Source organism: Colossoma macropomum, unplaced genomic scaffold (assembly GCF_904425465.1).
Source record: "Colossoma macropomum unplaced genomic scaffold, Colossoma_macropomum, whole genome shotgun sequence".
In the NCBI taxonomy this organism is placed as follows: Eukaryota; Metazoa; Chordata; class Actinopteri; order Characiformes; family Serrasalmidae; genus Colossoma; species Colossoma macropomum.
In genome coordinates this window covers 602980-627715 of record NW_023495254.1, presented here as the reverse complement: position 1 = coordinate 627715, position 24736 = coordinate 602980, and the positions used below count along the sequence as shown (strand labels likewise).

At 36.9% G+C, this 24736-nt stretch overlaps 1 protein-coding gene and 1 long non-coding RNA gene across 2 annotated transcripts in view; one reads left to right on the top strand and one right to left on the bottom strand.

The window, feature by feature from the left end:
• The window catches only part of LOC118801261, a 72462-nt gene that overhangs the window by 33299 nt on the left and 14427 nt on the right, over nucleotides 1–24736 (bottom strand). Inside the window, exons 2-4 of the long non-coding RNA XR_005006487.1 lie at nucleotides 14845–14884; nucleotides 13576–13620; nucleotides 12919–12963 (exon numbers count right to left, since the gene is read on the bottom strand). This is a non-coding gene — a long non-coding RNA (uncharacterized LOC118801261). The remainder of the gene's footprint in view (nucleotides 1–12918; nucleotides 12964–13575; nucleotides 13621–14844; nucleotides 14885–24736) is intronic.
• sept9a (septin 9a) overlaps nucleotides 15518–24736 on the top strand; it is a 163863-nt gene continuing 154644 nt past the window's right edge. The window contains exon 1 of the mRNA XM_036561469.1: nucleotides 15518–15856. Coding sequence (XP_036417362.1) covers nucleotides 15835–15856 — 22 coding nt within the window. The 5' untranslated portion in view covers nucleotides 15518–15834. The remainder of the gene's footprint in view (nucleotides 15857–24736) is intronic.

Here is a 24736-nt window from a genome sequence, read left to right as displayed (position 1 = left end):
ATTTAGAGCTGGTATGTTTCTCTGTAACAGAGCATTTAATATCAAATCACTCTGAAGAATCTGAATTACACAGAACTGCTGAAAAGTCTGGTATTGTGTGGAATTTCCGATTAAGGTAGGGTTTAGTCAGACTTCCCTGCAACACTCCACTGAAGGGCACCATTCATAAGGCCACACAACACCTACTTCATGACAACTGATATACGCCTACATAAACATTTATGAAGGCTTATTCAAACAAACATCAGTTGTCATAACACTGACGAGGTGACATGACATCAAAATTGACGAATCATAATTTATGATTTATAAGACTTTATATTTATGTAGCTTTACATCAGTTGTTATGATAGGCTTATGTAAGGTTCATGTAGTCTTGCAATTGTTGCCCTTCAGTAAAATGTAACCAATATTTAAACTTTTGAATAGTCATGAAAGTCTTGAAAGGATTCTTGATTTGCAAATTCTTTATACGTTCTCATATTTAGGAACTATGAGACGTCTGAACTCTAAACTCCATCAGAGAGCAGAACCTGCATCTTACGTCGTGATCATAGGTTCTAATTTGTTAAGTATGTTTTTTTTTTTATTATGCCACACAAATTCTAATATTAAATCTGACCTTAAACACTATAAACACAGAAAGGTCAATTAGCCTGTAGATTCAGGAGTATTTTAGCTAGTTTGGAGAAATATCAGAGCGTTTTACTGTGTGATGCTTAACTGACACTTCACTAAACTTCACAACTAAAAACCTCAGACTTACTGGGACTTCCATAAACTGGTGAACATATCTGGCATTTGGTAAGTACACATCTATATTCTATATACTATATATTATATACACAAAACTGAAAAGCTGATTCTAGTCTGGTGCTAAATGTACAGGCTAAAGCAAACTCAACACCAGAACAAACCAGCTGTGTCCAAAAACACTTTTGGTAGTATGCGGTTTTGGACGCAGACCTGGATTCTTGAGAGAATGGCACCCTGGGAAAACACTTAAACATTAGCACCAGCCCTACTGTGAAGCAGGCCTGCACATAGGGTTGCCAGATTTCAGCCATGGCAAAACCGGACAGAACATGGATGGGGTGGGGGGAGTTGTGATTGGTTTCGTGTGTTGAGGGGGGTGGTGGGTGTCCAGGAATTATACAAAATTTTGTTATTTTATGTACAGCAAGTATCTAAAGTTCCTCATTCTGTCTTTTCCAGCATATTTTTTTACGTTTCAGAACAGTTGAATGATTATCTGTGAGTATTATTTTTAAGTATAATTATCTATAAAAGCGCAAGCAGCTTTCCAAAAAACAACTTGAGCATAAGGACAAAAGTATAAAAAAGTCAATACTGTATTGATGTTTTGTACTTTCCTGAGTTTTTCCAAACAATAATACATTTATTTCTACTTATGTATATAATCATTGTTCAGAAAAGTCCCCCCCCCCCAAAAAAAAGTTTTTTTCAGATTTATCACAGTTTAATCATCGTAAAAATTACATTTAAAAACTCAAAAGACATATAAAGTGAATAAAATGATCATATTTGGTTCCATCAACACCACTGTAAAGAAATCTGAGTCTGTAAGTTTCCTCACAATGAACAATTTTCACATCAAACCACTCTGAATGACTTTCACAACAACTGAACAACAGCATCTGTGAAAATCAAGGGAATTCCCCTTAGTTTAGCTGCTTTACTGTCACTCACAGCTCTCAGAGCAAAGGAATCCAAAAAGAAAAGAACAGAGTCTAACAAACTCCAGTTCCCATGCTGAAAAATGCTGGATGTTCTTGGACGTTCCACTGCGGTTCTACAGTTACTCCTTAAGCAGTGCTTTGAGCTGCTACTTTTGCATTTCTACTCAAGTTGTTTTTGGACGGGTATTTTTACTCATTCGTTACTCATTTAGTCATTTTTTCACTGCAATGATAAGAGGAGAGGTTTAGGATGCTCTATACTCCTCCGCCTTTCGTGCAGCCCTACTCTTAAGTACTTGCTGGGAATTTTCTGGATGGTTAAACCCACACGAAAAAAACAACACCATGTCTTGCTCTTATTCTAAAAATAAAAAATTTGTGTGTTGATTATTCAAAAAAGGATCACCACACCTGAAATCTAACTCACAAGGGGATTTCTGAAGGAAAAATCATGCTTCTCATCATCCACCTACTTCATACACATCACCACTTTGATTGTGTCTTTAGCTCTTAGTTGGTGTGCTAAGAATGGCAAATGTGGACTTGTGGTATCCACATGAACAGATTGGGTCAGTGAAAAGCTTGTGCATAAGTCTTGCTAAGCCTCATCTAGCTAAGTGAGACTTTCAGTTCCTGTTTTCGGTGGTTGTTATTTTCTATAAAAGAAAAAAGACAGACTTAAGGCTAGAGTACGTCTTGAAAACGGCCTGCAGACTTCCTCCCCAGTAGTAAGTGGTCGTGTTTTGAGCCCCTGTAGAGGAAATCTCTCTCTCTTTCTCAGAAAGGTCTGCTTTTCTACACTACTTTTAATAAAAGCGTGTATTCTAAACAGTGGCTGAACTTTCACATCCATTCTAAACACCCATCATCATTCGACAATTCAACACCAATTTTAAACTAATCGTTTTGATGAAACAAAGATTTGTTTTGATTTAGAAGGCTAATCTTGTACATACAGTAGCTTCCGCAATAATTTATAGATAGAGAGACAGACAGACAGATGAATAGAGTACTTTGTTAATCCCAAAGTGACAGCCTGTTTAATGCAGCATGCTTGTGGCTTTTGTTGAATTGTCATAGACACATCTTTAAGTATGTATGTATACACCCATACATATATATGTACACTGATAAATTTGGAAGCTTTCATATAGTAAAACATCCTTATTTTGCAGTGACTTCTGTTAGTTGGGCTGATGATGTTGTAATTTGACAGTACATCTGTTTAGAGGACATGTAGAAGCGGATCAGGTTGACTTGTGCTTGTTTTGACAGAGCAATTATGTTTAATTCAACACACAGCTGCGTGTTAACCTCTTATTCTCCAGGGTGTATTTTGGTTTGTCCGTCTGAATTTACATGACCAAATCGTAAGGCAAATTATTCAGTAACTGCATGAAATAAATGTATTTATTTATTTATTTATTTATTTATTTATTTATTTATTTATTATTTTTGTAAAAGCTCCCCTTAAATTAACAGAAAATGTGTTTTATGATCATACACATATTGCTATATGCTTACAATTTACTGCTGAAAGCCAAAAATCGTAGACACTCTTTGTGTTATATTATAAAAATTATTTTTACAGAGCAGATCACTGAAGAGACGCCATCTGTTTATAGTTTATAGCCCAGATTTGTGGAAAAAATGGGTTGACTTTCAGTAGACAAAAATTTTTTATTTAAATTTTATTTTATTTAAGGGTTTAATATTACATCACCCATCTATTTGACTGGAAAGAAGACAGTTACAGCTCTCATATGACCCCCACCTTTAGAATGTAGCTTATGAAATATGAAAGTTATGAAGAATATGAGTAAGTGCGTTTTGGAACCACCGGTGGTCTCAAGGAGTTAAAGAGGTCTCTGGTTTAGTAAACTGCTGCTATGCTAATGACAGAGCAATAGCCCTTCTCTATTATAGACACTTTTCTATCTATATTTCAGCTATTTTATTATGATTTGAATTTGCTTTGTGTGTGGTTCATTCTACCATTGCAGTGGCAAACAGGATTTGAATGTTGATATGTATTTCAAGTGTACATCAAGTGTTAATATGACAAAACATAGTGAAAATGATCCTAACACCCCTGAACAATGACTAAAATCTGAGCTTTTCTAAAATCCAGTAATCCAATTACTGTATAATAAGGCTGAAATTGAGTTATGTTAATCATTTAGTGCTGATTATTGCTGCTGTGGTGATTTTCTTTGTGGAGAATTATTTAGAGGACTTAGTAGCTTGGCTTTGAAGTTAAAAGATCCCTCAAACTTTTAAAAACTTTTTTAAATTTAGTCAACTTAGTAGAGAGCCGGCTAAAGTGCAATCTAAAAAAGAGAACTAACTAAAAGCTGACTTTAACCATTAGCTGATTACCCATTGATCAGCTAATATGGATATCTTTATAGCTTAAGTAATTAAATACTAAAGTTATCTATTTTCCTTCTTTTTTTGGCTGTTGTTAGTTAGCCAGCTAACTAACTAATATCCATCTTAATTTGCAAAATTGTATAATCTGAAAAGCAGCAAGCTAGCTACCAGAGAAGACAGATATATAACCCCATTTCCAAAAAGGCTGTGCAAAATGTAAATAAAAACAAAATGCAATGATGTGCAAATCATTTAAACCCTATATCTCATTGAAAATAGTATAAAGACAACATATCAAAAGTTGAAACTAAAAAATGTCATTGTTTTTTTTTTAAATATGTTCCAAAAATTTGGGATGGGGGCAACAAAAGGCTGGTAAAGTTGTGTAATGCTAAAAAAACACCTGGTGGTTGATTGGCAACAGGTCAGTAACACGATTGGGTATAAAAAAAGCATCCCAGAGAGGCTGAGTCTTTCAGAAGTAAAGATGAGGAGGGGTTCATCACTCTGTGAAAGACTGCACGATCAAATAGTGCAACAATTCAAAAATAATGTTTCTCAACATAAAATAGCAAAGAACTTTTGATCATCTACGGTACATAATATCATTAAAAGATCCAGAGAATCTGGAGAAATCTCTGTATGCAAGGGACGAGGGACCAAAAACCAAAACCCAGTATTTGCTGGCCATGACCTTTGGGCCCTCAGGTGGCACTGCATTAAAAACAGACATGATTCTGTAGTGGAAATCACTGCATGGGTTCAGGAACACATCTGAAAACCACTGTCTGTGAAAACAGTTTGTCGCTGCATCCACAGATCCATGCTGCCACCTTCTCTGGGCCGGGCTCATTTAAAATGAACTGAGGGGAAGTGGAAAAGTGTCCCTTGGTCTGACGAATCAACATCTGAAATCATGGACACTGTGTCTAAAGACCACTCAGCTTGTTATCAATGCCCAGTTCAAAAGCCAGTATTCATGATGGTATAAGGGTGCATTAGTGCACATGGCATGGGTGACGTGCACATCTGTGAAGGCACCATTAATGCTGAGCGATATATATACATGTTTTGGCAACATATGCTGCCATACAGACAACCTCTTTTTCAGGGAAGGCCTTGATTATTTCAGCAAGACAATGCCAAAACACATTCTGCATGTAGTACAACAGCATGGCTCCTTATTAAAAGAGTCCGGGAGCTAAACTGGCCTGCCTGCAGTCCAGATCTGTCACGCAGTGAAAAAACATTTGGCGCATTATGAAATGAAAAATATGACAAAGGAGACCCCGAACTGTTGAGCAGCTAAAATTGTATATCAAACAAGAATGAGAAAACATTTCACTTTCAAAACTACAGCTGTCAGTCTCCTCAGTTCCCAAAGCTCTGTTAAAAGAAGAGGTGATGAAACACAGTGGTAAACATGCCCCCGTCCCAACTTTTTTGGAACGTGTTGTTGGCATCTAATTCAAAATGTGCATATATCTTTCAAAAAACAAATAACATTTCCCAGTTTTAACATTTGATATATTGTCTTTGTAGCATTTTTCATTGCATTCTATTTTTATTTACATGGGGTTGTATTATTGCTAGCTAAAATAATGTCAACAGCACTGAGAGAGAATGTACAATATATACATATTTATTAATGAACATGTTAGAACATACTTCTCTTTATCCTCTTAGTGTACATAGTACAGTACATTGCCCCACAATAACAATTCTCATAGTGATGTAGAGCAATTGATTCATATATTTGACATTTATAAAGTCTGTTCTGGTGCTTATTTTTTATATTTCTTTCTGATTCTCATCTTGATATATTTTAATCAATGTGCTCATAATATTGATGTGGCTCATGAAACCTGTGCAAATATCAGAAAATAAAATTAATAAAAAACAATGTACTATATTGTATTATACTGACACTGCTGCCTTTAAATTTACTTTCAAGTGTTTGTGATAACAATGAGTTTGAAACAGTGTGGTGATGTTTCTGTACCAGTTTGGGTTTGTTCACACACAGAACTTCATCATTATAAACTCTCAGAATTAAAAGGTTCTGTCTGCATTTGTTCCACAACAGAAAAGTTTATTTCCAAAAATCCAGGATTTTGACACAGTGGGCAAAAGTATCTCAAGACAACGAGTTCATAAGATTATGGTATTTGATCATACTATATAAGAGTTTTACGGTTTTGTTAAATCTTACACCCGCTATATCTCAAAACTGCTCTGAGCACAGATTGAACCTTATCATTTTTTCGGTGAAGAAATATTGCTCCAATGTTGTTATTTTGTTTACATTTTTAAAATCACTTACTGTTTATAAGTAACATCAGTGCCACAGTCTTTTTTGGGACGCAGGCTACGTTTACATGCAATGATCTTTGGCAGTCCGACTGAATACATTCCGATTATAGACTAAGACTGAGGTGATTATATGCTCACTCTACTACTGCATAGAGAACCACTCAGTGTAGACGTTACCATGACAACGAGCATCACGTGCGTCCAGTCAGAGTGAGATGAGCAGCAGTGAGCAGCACTTGTGTTTTTGATGATGTCAGACTCAGGAAAACGTACTTCACATGTACTTACTAAAGAAGGCTGAGAGGAAGACGTCATGTTCTGAGACACATAAGCTGGATGCCCGTCTCATCGCCATCTTTTAAAGCTCAGAGCATAAACTTTGTCTCATCTGCAGACCAGTTTCCACTCCCGCCGTGTTGAACGTTATAAACTTTCGCTATGACAGGAACACACGTCTAGACTATCTAGACTATCACTGTAACAAATTCCTACTGTATTACAGAAACTTACTAATGACAGACATTGATAACAACGTCTTAACCTGCTTAATATAACGCTGGACCTTCTTGCCTAAAGCTGACATTTAAACCCACAGTGCAGAAGTGGTGTCTATAGCATTTAACCACCACACAACCACATTCAGCTGGTAGGAACTGTATAACTCAGTTTCCTCTACACTGATTATCAATCAGCCCTAACTGAGAGGAGAAACAAAAGTTTATGAAACAATTTGGGCCCCACAGGAAGGTAGGCTGGGGAGAACGACAACACACAGACGGCAGGGCACACGGGGTGGAAAGAGACACCCAATATGCAAATATATGGTACCGAGAGCCAAACGGAATGAAGTTTTACTCAAGAAGGTTGCATTGACCATTTATCAAGTAAAGCTGAAAAGTCTAAACTAAACTGCAATAAGCTGATTCAACTCAAAGATCCTGTTTGAATGTCTGAAGCTCGAAAAGTCATCTAAATGTAAACATTTATGCTGTCTATCACATAGATTCACTGATACATAATACTCCAACAGCTCAACCACTGAATCATCTGATGTTTTGGCTAAAGACATTAGACCATATTTCACTTGTGCTGAGGCGATCAGCTACTCCTTATAGGCATCAAGACTACTTGCCTGGCAACCATCACTTTTAACGTAGGTAATTCTGAATAGGATAAATGTAGGACTAATACATGGAGGAAACAGTCTGGCATTCATTACAAGTGTGCATATATAGTTAGAAAAAGGGGAAACACTCTAAATTTTCAAAAATCTTTAAAAATAACAAATTATTGGCATGTGTGTATTTGCATGTAAAGTCAATTTAAATAAAAATAGTTAATATAATACATTTAAATAAAGTTACCTTAATCAAAATATGCTAAAAAACAAAATCTTACACAAAATGACTAACAATGAGTTACTATCTCAGCAATTCATTTTTGAGTGATTTAGAATTTCTTAAGATTACGTTATTAATCTTATTGTAGTATTTAAGTTGCGTTAATTTTTCATTAAGATTTCTTTAAGTTTTACAGTGTATGAGATTCCATACAAGAAGTCCTTTAAAAAGTATTCCTTTTTATTTCAATTGCATTTTATGTATATTGGGACAATGCTGAATGACAGCAAAATATCTACAACATCTTCGGACTTGTAAGGGTTAAACTATATATAATAAAAGGCCATGTTGACATCAATCTTCTTCTTATCCCCTCTTTATTAGCTGATTTAAAATAAGCACACACTGTTAGACGTGTAACATAGATGTGTAATGTGTAATGTGTAATGTGTAAGTCATATTAAAGGCGTTCTGTATGTATGTATGAACATACAGAACGCCTTTAATACAACTTACACGTTACACCTCACACATTACGCGTCTATGTTGTAAACAGTGTGTGCTTATTTTAAATTCAGGGCATCGGTAAAGGAAATGGTCTCAGGCCCACAGACCGGAAAAAACTTCACCTAGGTGAGAGATCACTCTCCCTCTGCTATGTTACCTAACTCAGACCTACTTTACAACACAACGTTAACTCTTTGAGGCCGACACAATAACAAGGCTATATCTCCAGTTTAATCTGCTCTTTTATGCTGACCCTGTGATCTCAGCACATTGTTACCTTTATCTAACGGTAAGAACTAACGCAGCCAAAAAATCTGCAGACTTTTAAAAACTTTGTTGTCACAAACGTCTTGGGCCTCTGCTCCCACAAAAAAGACTAAATGAAACTCATTTTCTGATTGGATATGTTGGTTTGGTGCCTCCCTTCCAACCAAAGTGCAAACTTTACTTCTAATGTTATGACGGTGCCCACAGGAACATCTATGAGAAGCTGCAGAACGATAAACGGAAAACAAAACAAACAAAAAGTGCTGCATCAGAGAAGCAGAGAAAGCTGTCTTAGTCGTATCGTTCAGCCTCAACAAACCTGCAGTTCTTCTAATCATGTCTGATCATCACATCCATTAGTGTCCTGCAGTATTTCTCAAAAGAAAAATCAACTGCAACTTAAGCCGTTAACTGAGAGGACAAGCAATGAGAAGGCAAAAAACAAAAAAAGACTGCAGACATTAAATCGGAGAAACTATGGATGAGCATTTTGCTGTTTTGCACGTCCTGATGCGAAAGTAATGTAAATAGTAATTAGGGATGCAAATTCTTTTGACCAATTACCAGTCATTATTGGTCTGTGATTAATGTTAAGCAGGCTGAAACAAAGCTAAAATGAAGAACGTGACCCATCAAAATATCAATAATAAAACGGAACTGAAATCTGATTGGCTAAGCCATTATTGAAGCTCTTGTAAAATACTACATATACACACATTTATAAGTATACACACTAACTAAATCCTGTGTTTATGCACTGAGATATTAAATAGACCACTGGATGCCGTTCTAACAGGTGGGACCAGGCATTAGTGTGAATATGAAATAAACAGTGCAAAACTATATTAAGAAGACCCGACACAAATCATTTGTTTCGACTAAGGGACTGAAATCTGTAATATGTTAATGATTAAATGACCTAAAACGAATGAAATGAGTGGAATACACAATGATGGCCTACTAAAAGTTCTCTATTCATCCTCTTGAAACTTTGTTTTCCATGTTTAGTTTGTATGCTTTTTTTATTAACTGTTTTAATAATTTAAAATATTTAATAAATTAATCTTCTGAAAACTACCTCACCCATTGTATAGTTATGCATGCTACTTGCATGCTAATAGCACCTCTCAACTGAGAAATTTCAGACTGTAAAAACTATATACACTTCTTACAAATTGCCACATGCTTTGTTTAAAAAAACAAGGTGTTTTCCTCTTTACTGCAGAGTCTTTTTGGAGTTATAGTTGCCTTTGGAAAACCATGTAGTTTTATATTGTAGCATTCTGACACATTTAAAGAAGACACACAGCTTTTGCACAAGTCATTGTGCTATATTAACCCCCTGGGGTCTAAAGGCATTTTCTTGATTACTGATCTTCTTAAATTTGCCTTTAAAGGCACTTGTATATAACATGACACCCATACGTTTCATATCAATCTTATCTTCATTGCTACTTTCCAAAAACACTGCAGCAACTTCAGCAGCTGTAACTTTTCACACAACATTTCATGTGTCTCAGATGTCGACTGAATGAAGAATGTAGGGTTTCCGGCAAGATGGGTCAGTCCTTAGTGATTTCTTGAGTGTCCATTGGTCAGTTTTACACAAAATGTAGATGGACACACGAATCCACCAATTAAACATGGTGAGATGCAGATGACGTGTATCCCAGCCCTCTTCACAGCCTCATAATTCTAGATATGAGTCACATACGATCTCGTGATAAGATGGAGTCAAAAGGGCGACTCTACAGATTCAGGAAATGTTTGAAATATGTTTTGTGCTGTACTATGGCAAAGATAGAAACATATATAGGAACACTGAATTTGATGCACGGGTGAGACTGTGGACCACAGAGGGTTAAAGGGCTATAGTTGGCCACAGCCGCGCCATACAATAGCAAGGCTTTTGACTAACAGCAAGCTTAAAAACACAGCTTCCAGCTCTGATTGACCACAGTTCTTCCTGTGGTAACAAAAATATTTCTTCAAAGAAGAAACATGCGGAACATTTCTCAAACACATCACAACATTTTCAGAATTTGAATAATTTACCTAACCAGTGGGATCCTTCAGCTGTATAGAAAATGCTGCAAATGGTTGTAAATCACACCCTAGGAAACCCACAGTTTAGGGGAACTTACTCCACTGTTACCTTTTTAAGGCCTCATAATAACCCAACGTTTGCACAGGAAAAGTAAATAAAACCTTATGCGTACATATTATTTAATATTATGTAGCAAGCTGATAAAAGGAAATCCTCTCTATTTCCTGTTAGGTCTTTTTCCCAACACAGCTATGACTGCCTTTTATGCATCATCATCAGGTTACTTGTCAGTCATCAAAGATATCCATTACATCACCCCATCCATTACAGCCTAATGTGTTCCTCATAGTGTGTTTGACTTAGTGGGTTACGTAAGTGTGCTCAGAATGACAACTCATACAATTTACACTGTATCAGCTTTTCATATTTTTATATATTACTCAATTGACATATTTTACTAAGTAGTTTTTTCTCTTTTCGTTGTCTTACTCTTCACACGTACCATCTTCAAATCACAAATGTGTTTTTTTACAAAGTAATCAAACATTAAGTTGAGTTAGTCTGGTTCACCTGACTAACCTACCTGACTAACTCATCTTAGTGGACTTTACAAAGTAAAATCATGCACTATAATTTGAAGCCGGCAATAAAGACACGTCTCAAACCCAATACTGCTGTTTTAAACATTGGCAGGACAGCCAGTCAGAACACAGCTCATTTTCCTACAAGTCTTAAAGGCACAGAAACTAAAGCCTGTTTGATTCTAAACAGCTGTTGCACACATATATCAAAAGTGGATCTGAAGGAAAAGGAGGGGGTTTAAGTTTGTAATTTATTATCATTTCTATTTCATGGTTAAGAATACTTTCTATTCTTGTTCTTCCTTTTTTGTACAGCATTAGTAAATAGTCCTGTGAGTTATCTCACACTTGGTGTGGAACAGAGCAGACACTGTGTACGGAAAAAAATAATCTGCTGCAGATATCAGACATTGGCAACAATAAACACATTCACGAGCACTTTTGTAATCTGATAATGGGACAACTCAGACTCTAAATGAGTCACCCCATAATCAGGTTTCCTTCCAAGTTCAGCATGACACCAAAGGCACCATGTCAACACACCAATGAAGGGAGTTTCATGGCTTCAGTGTGCGTAATGCTTTCATCATCATTTCTTGGTTGTCAATGGTGATGGGCAATATGACGATATTTCACTGTTATTGTGATGAATCTTGTGAATGTGATATACAATATCCTTCTAGTAGTATATTGTGTATATTGTCTGCACTTTAAAAACACTGACCAGCGGCATGTTTCATGAAAAAGGATAACATAATTCGTGCAGAATTTAGCGCAGTACAGTATGTGAAATTAATAAAAATCTAATAAAAATTGATTTATAGAAATCAAATACAGAATCATTGTACTCATTGTACTCATAATCATTGTAGTTTTCAAATGTAGCCCTGCTGGTGCATTGTGTCTAAGTGTCAGAATATCGTGATATGTATCATATATCAGGGAAATGTCTTTAGGTATCGTGATATGACAATTTTGTCATATCGCCCAGCCCTAGTTGTAACATTAAAATAAGTATTTAGTGTTTACTTCTCTCTGCAACAGCAACAATAATAAGAAGAATAAAAACAAAAACAATAATATGAATAGTAACAATAAAAAATCTGACTCACAGCCTAATGTGTTCTGTAGAATGGGGTAAACCACACCTTGTACTTAGAAATCATGTAACTGCTTACTACTGCAAAACTACACTGCTGTTGAAGCCTAGCTGTCAGTAGCAGCTGACTCTTCTGAAAACTGAGACACTTATGATTTTGCCACCTACCCTTTATTATATTATACAGCATTTTTTTATATGAGCCTGAATTTAATAATTCCTCATAATAATATAACAGTTTGTAGTTAATTGAAGAGTCAGTAGTTAAACAGCTGTTCGAATAGTTAATATAACTGGATGCCCCCTTCCTTATCACAGCTCTGGTAAAGAAAGGCTCTCATCTAAGCGCCATTCTTCCTGTTTACAACAGCACCACCTATTGGACAAACTGCAGGCCTACATCTCAAATTCTGCAAATGCAGCTACTATACAAAAAAGTGTTGCTCTTAATAGCAGTTGCAAGTTTATTCCTTTGCCCAATGAGTATACATGATTATCCCAATCACTATGTTACAGTAGCACACATGGATGTCCACATAGCACATCCTTTTCAGGGACATTTCAGGGACTACAGCTTTGGGTACGCGTACAAACTCTACAGAACTGCATTTTGATTGAAAAATGGCCTTTTAGAAGTAGTGAAGCAGCCTGGATTTTAAGTGTAAACTCCCTGAGGTAATTGCTGTCTTACCTACTGTATGTCAGCCTACAGTACTGCATCCTTCAGGAGTCTGACCTGCAGGAAAAGTAGATTATTTTTAAATGTTATTGATTACAATTAAAAGGATTATCTTTTGAAAATTTCCCAAATGTGGTCTACAAATCCATCAAAAACTGTGCTTGGAATGGAGCTCCCACATTTGATCATAACTCTAAGCCCTCTGAGGTAAGTGCTGTCTCATTTTATGTTAGCATACAGTACACAAGCCTTCAGGAGCCACCTCAGAGTTTGAGGTGAGTGAGGACAAAGTTTATTCCTTTTCTCATAAATACTAATAATATTATCAGTTATCACTTACATTGTTTAATCATTTAGAAACACTCAATAGCAATATAGCAATAGATAGTAACCGCCTCAGAGTTTGGTGTGAGGAAAAAGTTTATTAAATTATTTTCCTCATAAATACACTTGAGTATATAAGTAAAAGGATCATTATCATTCAAATCATTATACACAGCAGTCCAGGAGCAGCAATGGAATTCAGAACCAAAACGTTAATGACTAAATAAGAGCTCAGAAAAAAGGCAGATTGCTTTCCTATGTGTAGAAGTAAAAGTATCATTTGAAAATACCAAAACTAAGTGAATGGAGTCAACTGTAAACTTCCTGAGGCAAATGCTGTCTTACCCAGCGTATGTTAGCATACAGCAGAGTAGCCTTCGGGAGTTTCACCTGAGGAAAAAATAGATAGTGAGATAGTGAGAACAAAGTTTATTCCTTTCCTCAAAAACATTCTAAACATATTATCAATTATCATTTACATCATTTCATCGTTCAATACTCAATAACAAACTGAGCTGAAGTGAATGATACTGAGGGAACAGAACTACAGTTATGGCCAAATGATGGAGCTCCATTCACTCCATAATGTATACTTAAGCACAGGTTTTTGATGAATTTGTAGACTACATTATGAGTATTTTCAAAGGATTTCAATCATTTTAATTATATTTAAATACATTTTTGAGGAAAATAATCTACATTTAATAATAATCTACAGTCAAACTACTGAAGGCTACTGTATGCTAATGTACACAGGGTATGACTGCATTTACCTCAGGGAGTTTCAAGCTGACTCCATTGAGTTTTGGTAACGTTACTTTCAAATGATACTCTTACTTGTACACATAAGAAAGCAATCTACTTTTTACTCAGTTCCAATTTAGTTCGCGTTATTAACATTTTGGTTCTCAATTCCATTGCTGCTCCTGGACGACTGAGTATATTCAAAAGATAAATCTTTTTACTTTTATTCACGTATATTTATGAGGAAAGTATCTTTTTCCTCACGTTAATCTCTGTCTATGCTTAAGTCTATGCTAGCAGACACTGAGAAGAGTTCTTACAGTTGAAGAAGGCGCTCTCTGAGGTAAATTCTGTAGACTAGCCTTCAGAAACCGCCTAACAGTTTGAAGTGAGTGAGGACAGTTTGTTCCTTTCCTCATAAATATACTAAAAATATCAATTATTTACATTGTTTAGTGGTTTAGAAATACTCAATACTCACAAACAAGCTTTGCCGTAAACTGTAAACCCTGCTGTCTTACCCAGTTTAGCATAGACAGAGTGGCCTTCAGGAGTTTGATCTAAGAGTAGATTTTCCTCATAAATGTTGTTGAGTATAATTAAAAGGATTATCATTCGAAAATCCTAATAATGTAGTCCACAAATTCATCAAAAACTGTGCTTAAGTATTACACTTACTGAGTGAATGGAGTTTATTTGGCCGTAACTGTAAACCCTCTGAGGTAAATGTTGTCTTACCCAGTTTATGTTAAGATACAGTAGACTAGCCTTCAGGAACCACCTCAGTTTCAGTTAAGAACAAAGTTTATTCCTTTCCTCATAAATACTAAAAATATTGTGCTGTACACTGTAAACTCTCTGCTGTCTTACCCAGTGTAGCATGGAACAGAGTGGCCTTCAGGAGTTTCATCTGAGGGAAGAGAAGATTTTCCTCATAAATGTTGTTGAGTATAATTAAAATGATTACCATTCAACAATACTCATAATACAGTCTACAAATTCACCAAAAACTGCTTAATTAGTACACGTAACCGACTGAATGGAGCTCATTTGGTCAGGACTGTAAACTAGTAGACTAGCCTTCAGGAAACCGACTCAGAGTTTGAGGTGAGTGAGGACAAAGTTCATTCCTTTTCTTGTAAATATACTAAAAATATCAATTATGTACATCGTTTAATCGTTTACAAATACTTAACACTCACAAACTGTTCTGTAAACTGTAAACTCTCTGAGGTAAATGCTGTCTTACCCAGTTTAGCATAGAACAGAGTGGCCGAGTTTCATCTGAGGGAAGATTTGAGAGGATTTTCCACATAAATGTTATATAATTAAAAGGATTTTCAGTCGAAAATATTAATAATGTGGTCTACAAATTCATCAAACATGTGCTTAGGTAACGTTAGTACACGTAACTGAGTGAATGGAGCTCTTTTGGTCAGGACTGTAAACCCTCTGAGGTAAATGCTGTTCTACCCAGTTTATGTTAGCATACAGTAAACTAGCCTTCAGGAACCGCCTCAGAGTTTGACGTGAGGGAAAAAAATCAGGTGTGTACTGTTCTCTCTCCGAGGCGGAGTCAGCCTTCAGGTGTGTTCGTATTGGCCCTAGGCGACACTATTCCGCTCCTTCGAGACGGATTTTAAGAAATGCTAAACTGAAAAGTGATCAGGAAATCGATTATTGAGCCCCATCGCCGGACTCCGCGGATTATTTTGAGGGGGGCGGTGACAAACCTGAGCACACGTGAGGACTAAACGTACGGCGGAGACGGTTTACTGTTACTCTTCAGTCGTGACCACAGTTTATTTTCACACGTAGAAGGTCTGTATTCCTGCTGGAGGAGTGTTATTGCTGTGGAACATGAGGAAATCATCAACTTCAGGTGAGAACGACTAAATTCGACCGTTTGCTCCTGTTGTAATGACATCAGTGCATTACAGTCATTACAGCAGGAAGCCTCAGTTATCCCTGGATAGGAGTAAATGGGTTTAATACTGACAAACAGGCAGCCAGTATCACTGAGTCCTCAGAACTGCATGGAAAACGGCTCTGTAGTCATGACTCAGCCCAGATTAGTTAGCCTATACCAAAATAACTGCAAACAGACCACAGTGATTTATGACAGAGGCTGGCAGTCCTCCACACAGATCTGAATTCCAGGATGTTAAACAGATAGAAAAGCCGGTTATCCAGGTTGTCTTACTCAGTTTAGCTGTTTGCCGCCTGCTGCCACTAAAAGGGCATCTCCACCAGTTTTCAAAATTTCTGAATAACTCAGTCCTTGAGATGTAAACAGAGTCATTCAAAGCGGTTTGGTGTGAAAGGGTTCACTGTAGAGATTTCTTTGCAGTGGTGGTGATGGGAACCAGGGATCACCATGTTGCCATGCCATCAACATTGATGATTGTAAAACAGTGATAAATCTGGAAAAATAAGCTTTCTTTGGGGACTGTTTTGGGGCCTTGCAACACCTCCACCATGAATGGATCAAAATAAATGGATTCAAATACATTTTACGCCAAAATTTTATCATTTCGCAAAACTATCATAATGTAATAACTTTCTGTGAGGGAGCATTGAACTCTTCAGACGTCTGGTTCTTATCACAATTTTGAATTGTGAACAGTGAGCATTTCACACCAAACCTCTCTGATTGACTCTGTTTCTATCTCATTTAATTGTTTGGATTTTTTTGAAAAATCGGTGGAGTTCCCCTTTAAAAGCTAGATGGGTGTGTCATATAACCCCATAACCAGCCCCCACACCCCCCACAAAGATAACTAACTGTATGGCAAGTTCCATCCAGTTCTCTACAATCTTGATATTGCACTGTTTCTGGATCCACAGACCGATGTTTCCATTCCTAACGCTCATGTCAGCTGTAACGTGAGCCTAGATTTGAGTCGGTGGGTTCAACAGAGAGTTTAACTGAAATGAACTGAATGCAGCTTTATTCTCCGTAGGTGGAGGAACGCCTTTAGCTTCAGCTGGCACAACAACACAATGCAAACAAAAATAATATGTACAATGTAGTTGCATATCAGTGCAGTGAGAACCAAACAAAGCTTTACAGGAGAAGTAAAACACAATCTCAACTTTCTATTGGACCATTTATGATGAAATGTTCACATAAGGGCAGCTGGTGTTTTCAAGTGAGGTAAATACAGTTACAAAGCTAACAGCAACAATATATTAATTGTAAAGGAGTAGCAGATTAATACATTTATAATAAATTAGAAATTATGAATAAGAAACATCTCTGTAAACGTTTTGTTTGCTAGAGGCTCTCTGTAGCATTAACCTGACCTAAATAACTCAATATAGGACTAACCATTAAATGATAGTCAGTGCTTTTCTCCAAAGACCAGCTCTGCACAATATGTAATCCGTTAATCCATATTGCATATTGGTCATTAACAATTTTCTATGTTTTTGTTAATGAAGTATTCGTATAATCCAACATACATTAATTATTTCGGTCCAAATAAAGCCACCTTTAACCATGTCACATTATTGGTTCACCAGTGAGTTTCTAATATGTTGCAGTTGTAATACATATATTGCCACTGTTGGAACAAAAGCTTAGCCTATATCTCCAAAATAAAGTCAATGTAACAACTAGTTTCGGACCTTTTGGTTCATTCGTCATAAAATGTTCATATAAAGTAAAAGGCAGCTGTCATTTTCAAATTGTGTTAAAAAAAAAATGGAGGTTTTGATCTGTGCAACGATATGATTGGTGGAAATGCTCTCAGTCTGCAGTAAACAGCATTGTGATTGGTTAACGGGCTCATTTGCATTTTGCAGTCTGGCAGTGCTAGTATTTTGTCCATGTCCAGCATCCCTCATATTGTATACGTATGCCATACTATATAGGTGGCCCAAAGTTTGTTTTTTTTTTTAATTGATGGCCAGCAGTTTTAATAATCCTGGTCAGTTTATTTTTGCTTATAATCAGTAGCGGCAACAGAACATTTTGAATGGGCACAACAAATTCAGGAGTCGGCCAAATCTGAATTACGCTCTTGGGCTACACCAAATAAACTAGTAACCAGACATACAAGCTAAGCGATGACATGGAAACAAAGGAAAAATGCAACTGAGACAAAATTTATGCTTTCAGATTTAACCCCTTAAATTCCCAGACTTATTACATACAAAGGCTTGTTGTTCAGTAACTACTGGGACTACAGTGCAAACTGGCTCAGCTATTCTTAGGATATTGAAATGTGTAATAAAACTTTCTTTGAATTGTAAGTTTTTGAATTATACTTCTACCAGTTGCCCTACTTAGTGATGCAGAAGTCCGGGTTTTCTATAGTCGCCTCGATTCAAACGATTTAATTTTAACCGGCAGTGCCAGAGCCACTGATAAAGAGATTAAACCATCCAAAATGTGGTTTACACAATTTTTGAGTAGCTACAGATCACATTGATATGATGAAGTCATATCATCACATGTTGGAGTCGAAGACTGACCCACACTGCTCATGTGAATATGTTGATATTTCTCAAAAAAAATGATATTTAACCACATAACACCATGCTAAAGTAGGCTACACCTGACTGTTTCTGAACATCGTATTGCTGCCGTTGAGTGTAGCATTTAGTGTGCTTGTTAGCTAACAGTTAGCCTACGCAGTTAGTCCCATAACAAAAGAGCTGCTACTGATTTCCTTTTAATTGTTTAAACTATGTAAATCGCTGTTGTCGGAACAAAACCTTGTATCTCCAAAATGGTAGCTTTACAGAAGAAGGAAAAAACCTACTTTACTTTTAATGTAAGTCAATGGAGCCAGAATTTTTTCCAAAACATTTTGGGCCGTTTCTTTTGGTCCATTCATCATGAAATTTATATACAATGTAAAGGACAACAGGCAATTTTAAATTGTCGAAAACTGAAAAACAACAAAAAACGGAGATACAAGGTTTTGTTCCGACAGCAGCGATATGAATGTCATGGCCATCCTCAGGCCATATACAATGTGGTCTGAATGTCTGAAACCACACTGAAAATCTCGTATTTTGTTAATTTAAACCTGGAAAGAAACAACAGAATTTTTTAGAATCTATAAAAATGTATAAGTTATGACAATTGAGACAAAGAAGAAATATTCGAAATTCTGCACTACCTCATGGTCAGTATTGAAATTGAAGCATATTTGTGAAATTGAGAGTGTTAAGGCCTTTGTACAACAGGTCAGATTTTTTTCATTGAAACATGTATTCAGAAGACTCTCAGGTGGATTTGATCTACTAATCAGAGGCTTTTGCACAAACTTATGGAGCCCATGCCAGCTTCAGCACACACTTGCTGGTAGTCTATCCTGGACCATAAAGAAAGCTGTAGCATGCGTTTATTAAGTCTGCTGCAAATGTAATAATATATACAGACACTTCAGGTATTCATACTGCAACTTGGAAGAATAAACATGACTACAAATAAATAATAAAGAACAGATTGGGGGCACATACCAGATACAGAAATTCTTAAATTCATGTTCAATTATTCTACTTTTCACTCAAATTATTATGCTGATATTCTCATTTGTGATGAAAAACTTTGTATTAAATTAGAACTGAAAGCAAAATAGAAGCATTTTCATCATGAGTCTCAGACTTCCAGACCCCACTGAATGTTGGTTAACTTGGGTTAATAATATGTTGAATGGAAGTTAGTAGACTACATTACATTACTGTCAGATCTTTCACATTAACGTGTGTTTTTTCAAGCCTGGTTAATAAAAAATGAAGTGCTGTGTTTGATGTTTTCGTAGGTTGTGTCCGTGACTTTAGGTTTGTCGGTTAACAATTAATCAGCGACTAATAGCAGTCAGTTATCAGTCCAGAGAATTTGCCCAAGCTCGCATTTTCAGTTGGCATCAAAAAAATGGGATTTTGAATATGTCACATAGTTAGTGAGCACATTTTTGTGGTGTGTTGGTGAACTTATTAATAAGCTTGTTATTTTGAAAGTGAGTTGAAACTGTTATTTTGTAGAGATGTAAAATTTAGTGTTTTATTTATTGTGACTAGCATTTGAGCTTGTGGCAGGACGTTAGATTGGGACACTGTAAAGCGCAAAAGCAGTTGTCAAATATTGTACTTTTATAATGTTGATAGCTCTAATAAATCGAAACCAGAAACATGTTAATGTAAGTCATGTTTTCGCCCTCTTCTTTCTTCAACTCTATTGGAAAATGTATCGGAAATCTAATGAAAAATCGAATCAAGGCGCCACGTTACTGTATTTACTGTACCGAATCATTTTCTCAGGGCCAGTGACAAAAGTGGGTGGGCGTAGCCCCCCTGAACCCAATCATGTCAGCAGGACTGCTTATAATGGAACGTCTGAGGAATTAACCACCTCACTGGCCACCTTGTCTTAAACTGAGACTTCAGCATAACTGCAACATCCCTGCGTCTTTGTTGTGGTCTTTTGTAAACCGACGTTCCACTTCCTTTCTCACAGCTTAGCTGCTCGCATTGACTATTCACTCTGGGGCGGTTACGCTGCGGCCTCACGGTAAGAAAAGCTGCGTGTTTTTGTCCTCTGTAATCTGTTCAGCTTTATAACCCCTCTCCAAACGCTGTGTACACAATGATTTGAGTGGAATGTACGAGCTGCCAAAGTCACTGTCACACACACCCCGCTGCACTCACACACACATGTTGGATCATGTAGTCCCTCTCTCTCTTTCTTTCTCTGGCAGCACGCTCTACCCCGTGTGCGTACACACTGATCTCATTCAGAGAATATTCCTCAAATTCGGCTCAGGAAGGAAGAGTCAGAGACGAGAAAGAAAGAGGACAAACTGACACAGAGCACTGCTTAAAGCAACAGCTTGGCCTAAGTGTAATGTACCCAGTTTACCCTCCCACCTCTCACCCCATATGCAGTCGATCAGCCACGACATGTTTGCTGTCTGAAGTTTGCTTCTCTGGTTTTACACTCGAGCTATGAGGCTAATGCAGCTAACATGGAAGCATATGTTCTACCAGTTAGCCTGGTAGAGACCACATGCCTAAATCAGACACTTGCTTTAAACTGATAGGCTAATGCAAAAAATTGGCTATTTCTGCAGTTTTAGCTGTTCGTTTCTGTTAATAATGTCTTGTTTATTTGATGTAAAGAAGGTGATCTAACAGTTCTGAGGTTGAAATAGCGCATGGCTCATTTTGATTGGTGTCTGACGTTTGCTTCTGGAATAAAGCTACGAGGTTAATGTAGCTAACAAATAATAAAAGCTTATGTTCTACCAGCCTGGTGGAAACTGCGTGCCTTAATCAGACACTTGCTTTAAGCTGTTGAGGTTGATGCAAAAATTGGCGATTTCTGCAGTTTTAGCTATTCATTTCTGTTAATAATGCAATTCTCATGTTTATTTGATGTGAAGAAGGTGATCTAAGAGTTCTTTGGTTGAAAGACTTAGCAAATGCCTCATACTTATGGTTACTAGTTAAACTAGAATTTTGATTGGTTGGTATGAAAAATAGAATTTTTAATTTTGGTGTCTGAAGTTTGCTTCTTTCACTTTTTAGAATAGAGCTATGAGGGTAATGTAGCTAACAAGTAATGGAAGCTTAAGTTCTACCAACTAGCATGGCGGAAACTGAAATAAGTCAGACACTTGCCTCAAAATCTTGAGGCTGATGCAAGAAAGTGGCAATTTCCACAGTTTTAGCTATTCTTTTCTGTTAATAATGCAATTTTCATGTTTATTTGATGTAAAGATGGTGATCTAAGAGTTCTTTGGTTGAAAGACTTTGCAAACACCTCATAGTTATGGTTACAAGTTAAACTAGAATTTTGATTGATTGGTATGAAAAATTGATTTTTTTATTGTTTGCTGTCTGAAGTTTGAAGGTCGACTGACAAGGTAGGAGCGTCTAATAGAGTGGACAGTGAGTGTTTAAAAGTACAGCAGCGTTGCTGTGTCTGATCCACTCATACCAGCACAACACACACTAACACACCAACACCATGTCAGTGTTACTGCAGTGCTGAGAATGATCCACTATCCATATAATACCTGCTCTGTGGTGGTCCTGTGGACCCCGACCATTGAAGTGCAGGGTAAAAGGGGGCTAACAAAGTTTGCAGAGAAACAGATGGACTACAGTCTGTAACTGTAGAACTACAAAGTGCACCTGTATAGTAAGTGAAGCTGATAAATGAGAGTAGACACAAGGAGGTGTTCCTAATAAAGTGCTCGGTGAGTGTAGCTAACAAATAATGGACACTGCTTATATTCTACCAATCAGCATGGTGGAAACCGCATGAGTAGATCAGACACTTGCTTCAAACCGATAATGCCAACATAAAAAAGAGGCTATTTCTGCCACTTCATCTACTTTTATGTTAATAAAGCGATTTCGTAATGCTGTTTCTGCATTTATTTGATATGTAAAGAATGTGAACATAATTATATAGTAATTAAAAGGAAATCAGTTATTCTTTATCATTATTCTGATTAAACAAAATCAACAATAAGCTCTTATCAAACTGAACTGTACTCTGAATGAGCTCACACTCCCGAGAATTATTGTGCTCTGATTTATTGTGCGTATGTTAGTGATAGAAAACATGGTAGCACACAAGAAGTTCTACACGCTGAAATTAATACAGTTATTCTTATGCTACCCAGTTAGATTTGTGCAGGTAACAGCTTGGTAGGCCTGCAGTTAGCACCACGCTAATTCAGGATCTATGGGCTTACATTGTTTGTTAGCTACATTAGCCTCATAGTTCCCGTAATAAAACTAAACAAGCAAAACTTCAGACACCAAACGTCTTGGTTGATGGACTATATTTGGGGTAAAGATGGAGATTTGATTTTTGTCTGAACTGTCGCTTTAAACCTTGTGATCTACATCGTACCATTCCCAAACATTCTGATCTGTTTGTTCTGTCTGGAGGTGTTTTACTAGTTATTGCTCTATGGCACTCCCTTAGCAGTCCAGGTAAATAAGTAACAATATCAGAATGATATAAATCATGATGTATTTCACAAGCACATCTCTGGGACTTCTCTGAAATGAGCATTGTTTTGTATGAACAAATGTCAACTGCTTGCAGTAAACACTGTATTTCCAGTATTAACCCTTTTGTTGCCATATGAAGGCTAAAGCTGAGAGCTAATAGCAGTTTTTACAGTGATCTGGCTGTGTGTTTGCGCTGTATTTCTGGGTTGTGGGATGTTAGAGCTGGTCTCTCTCACTCTGCTAGTGATGGCAGGTTCCTCTGAGTGTTCTGATGTGTGAATTATGTCACTGCTTTGAACCCTTTGTTGGTAATATGAAGGCTAAAAGCAGAGATGTAATATAACAGTAGCGAGTGTGTTTTGGGTGATTTTGGAGCTGGATTGCTGGCTGATGGATAGTAACAGGTGGATGAAGTCACTCTGGATGGTGAGGGCAGAGTCTGATGAGTGATCTGATGTGTGAATCGTGTCACTGTTTTAACCCTTTGTTGGAATATGAAGGCCAAAAAGCAGAGCAATAATATCAGGATTTTGGGTGATTTTCTGAGCCGAATTACTCACTGATGCTGATGTCACAGCTTGATGACGTTAGCTAGTTAGGAGTGGGTCTGCTGAATGTCCTGATATGTGTATCATGTCTGTAGCTTAAACTGTTCTGAAGTTATGATGACTACAAGTGACCTATGGTTTTGCCTGCAAATTAACAAGGGTTAAGACAGACCTTCTGAAGAGTGAATTCAGCTACTTCAAGCTCCACTGATTGCTCACGCAGCTTGTATGATCTCCCCAGAAAAGAACTGACCAGTAGAATGGGACGCTCTGGAGTAGCCACACATACTATGCTGACCATGTCCAATGCCAAACATTAGCTGAGGGATAGAAAATAGAAACATTAATATGTTTAGTTCATTTAATTTTATTTAATTTATTCACAATAAGCTTCCATTATTTGTTAGCCACTGGAGCTCTGAGGCTAATGTGGCTAACAAATAATGGAAGCTTATAGTGAATAGTGAAAGCAAATTTCAGATCCTATACATTCAAAATAACAGCTGTGGAGCTCCATCCGACACTTAGGGGATGAATTGGAGTGATGAACTAATCATCCAACAACAGTAGCTGATCTCACCAATGCTCTTGTGGCTGAATGCAATCAGATCCCCACAGCAGTGTTCAAAAATCTAGTGTAACGCCTTCACAGAAGAGGAGAGGCTGTTACTTTAGTAAAGGAGGGACAAACTCCCTTTTAATTCCATTGATTTTAGAAGAAACGCTGGGTCAGCATGTGTTTAAAAACTTTTAGAGATATAAAGTTTATATCATCTATTATACTTTCAGTGAGTGATTGATACTAAAGTCTGTAGAGGATTGCAAAGTTGTGAAACCCTCTTAAACAAGAATATTCCAAAAAGGCTTCTTTACAGAGATGCCATAGAAGAAAGAAACTGAAGAATCATAGACGTCTGAAGTCGTGCGTCATGGCCATATTGGGAACTCCGGATCTAAGCTGAATTTCTCTGTGGCAAAAATGAATAGGATTTTCAAAATCATGGGCTGTGGTGCACAAAATATGTTCCAAATCCGATATCTTCTGTCCTATATACATTTTTTTATACATTTTTCCACTGAATGTCACTTGACCTTCTGATTTACGAGGTTGATAACCCCTGTGTGGTGTTGATGTTTTTGTTACTCAGTGGCCTGCTGGACCCACTGCATCATTGTTTGTTTAAATCATTACAGCCATAACAATTTCTGTAAAAATACCAGATGTTTAA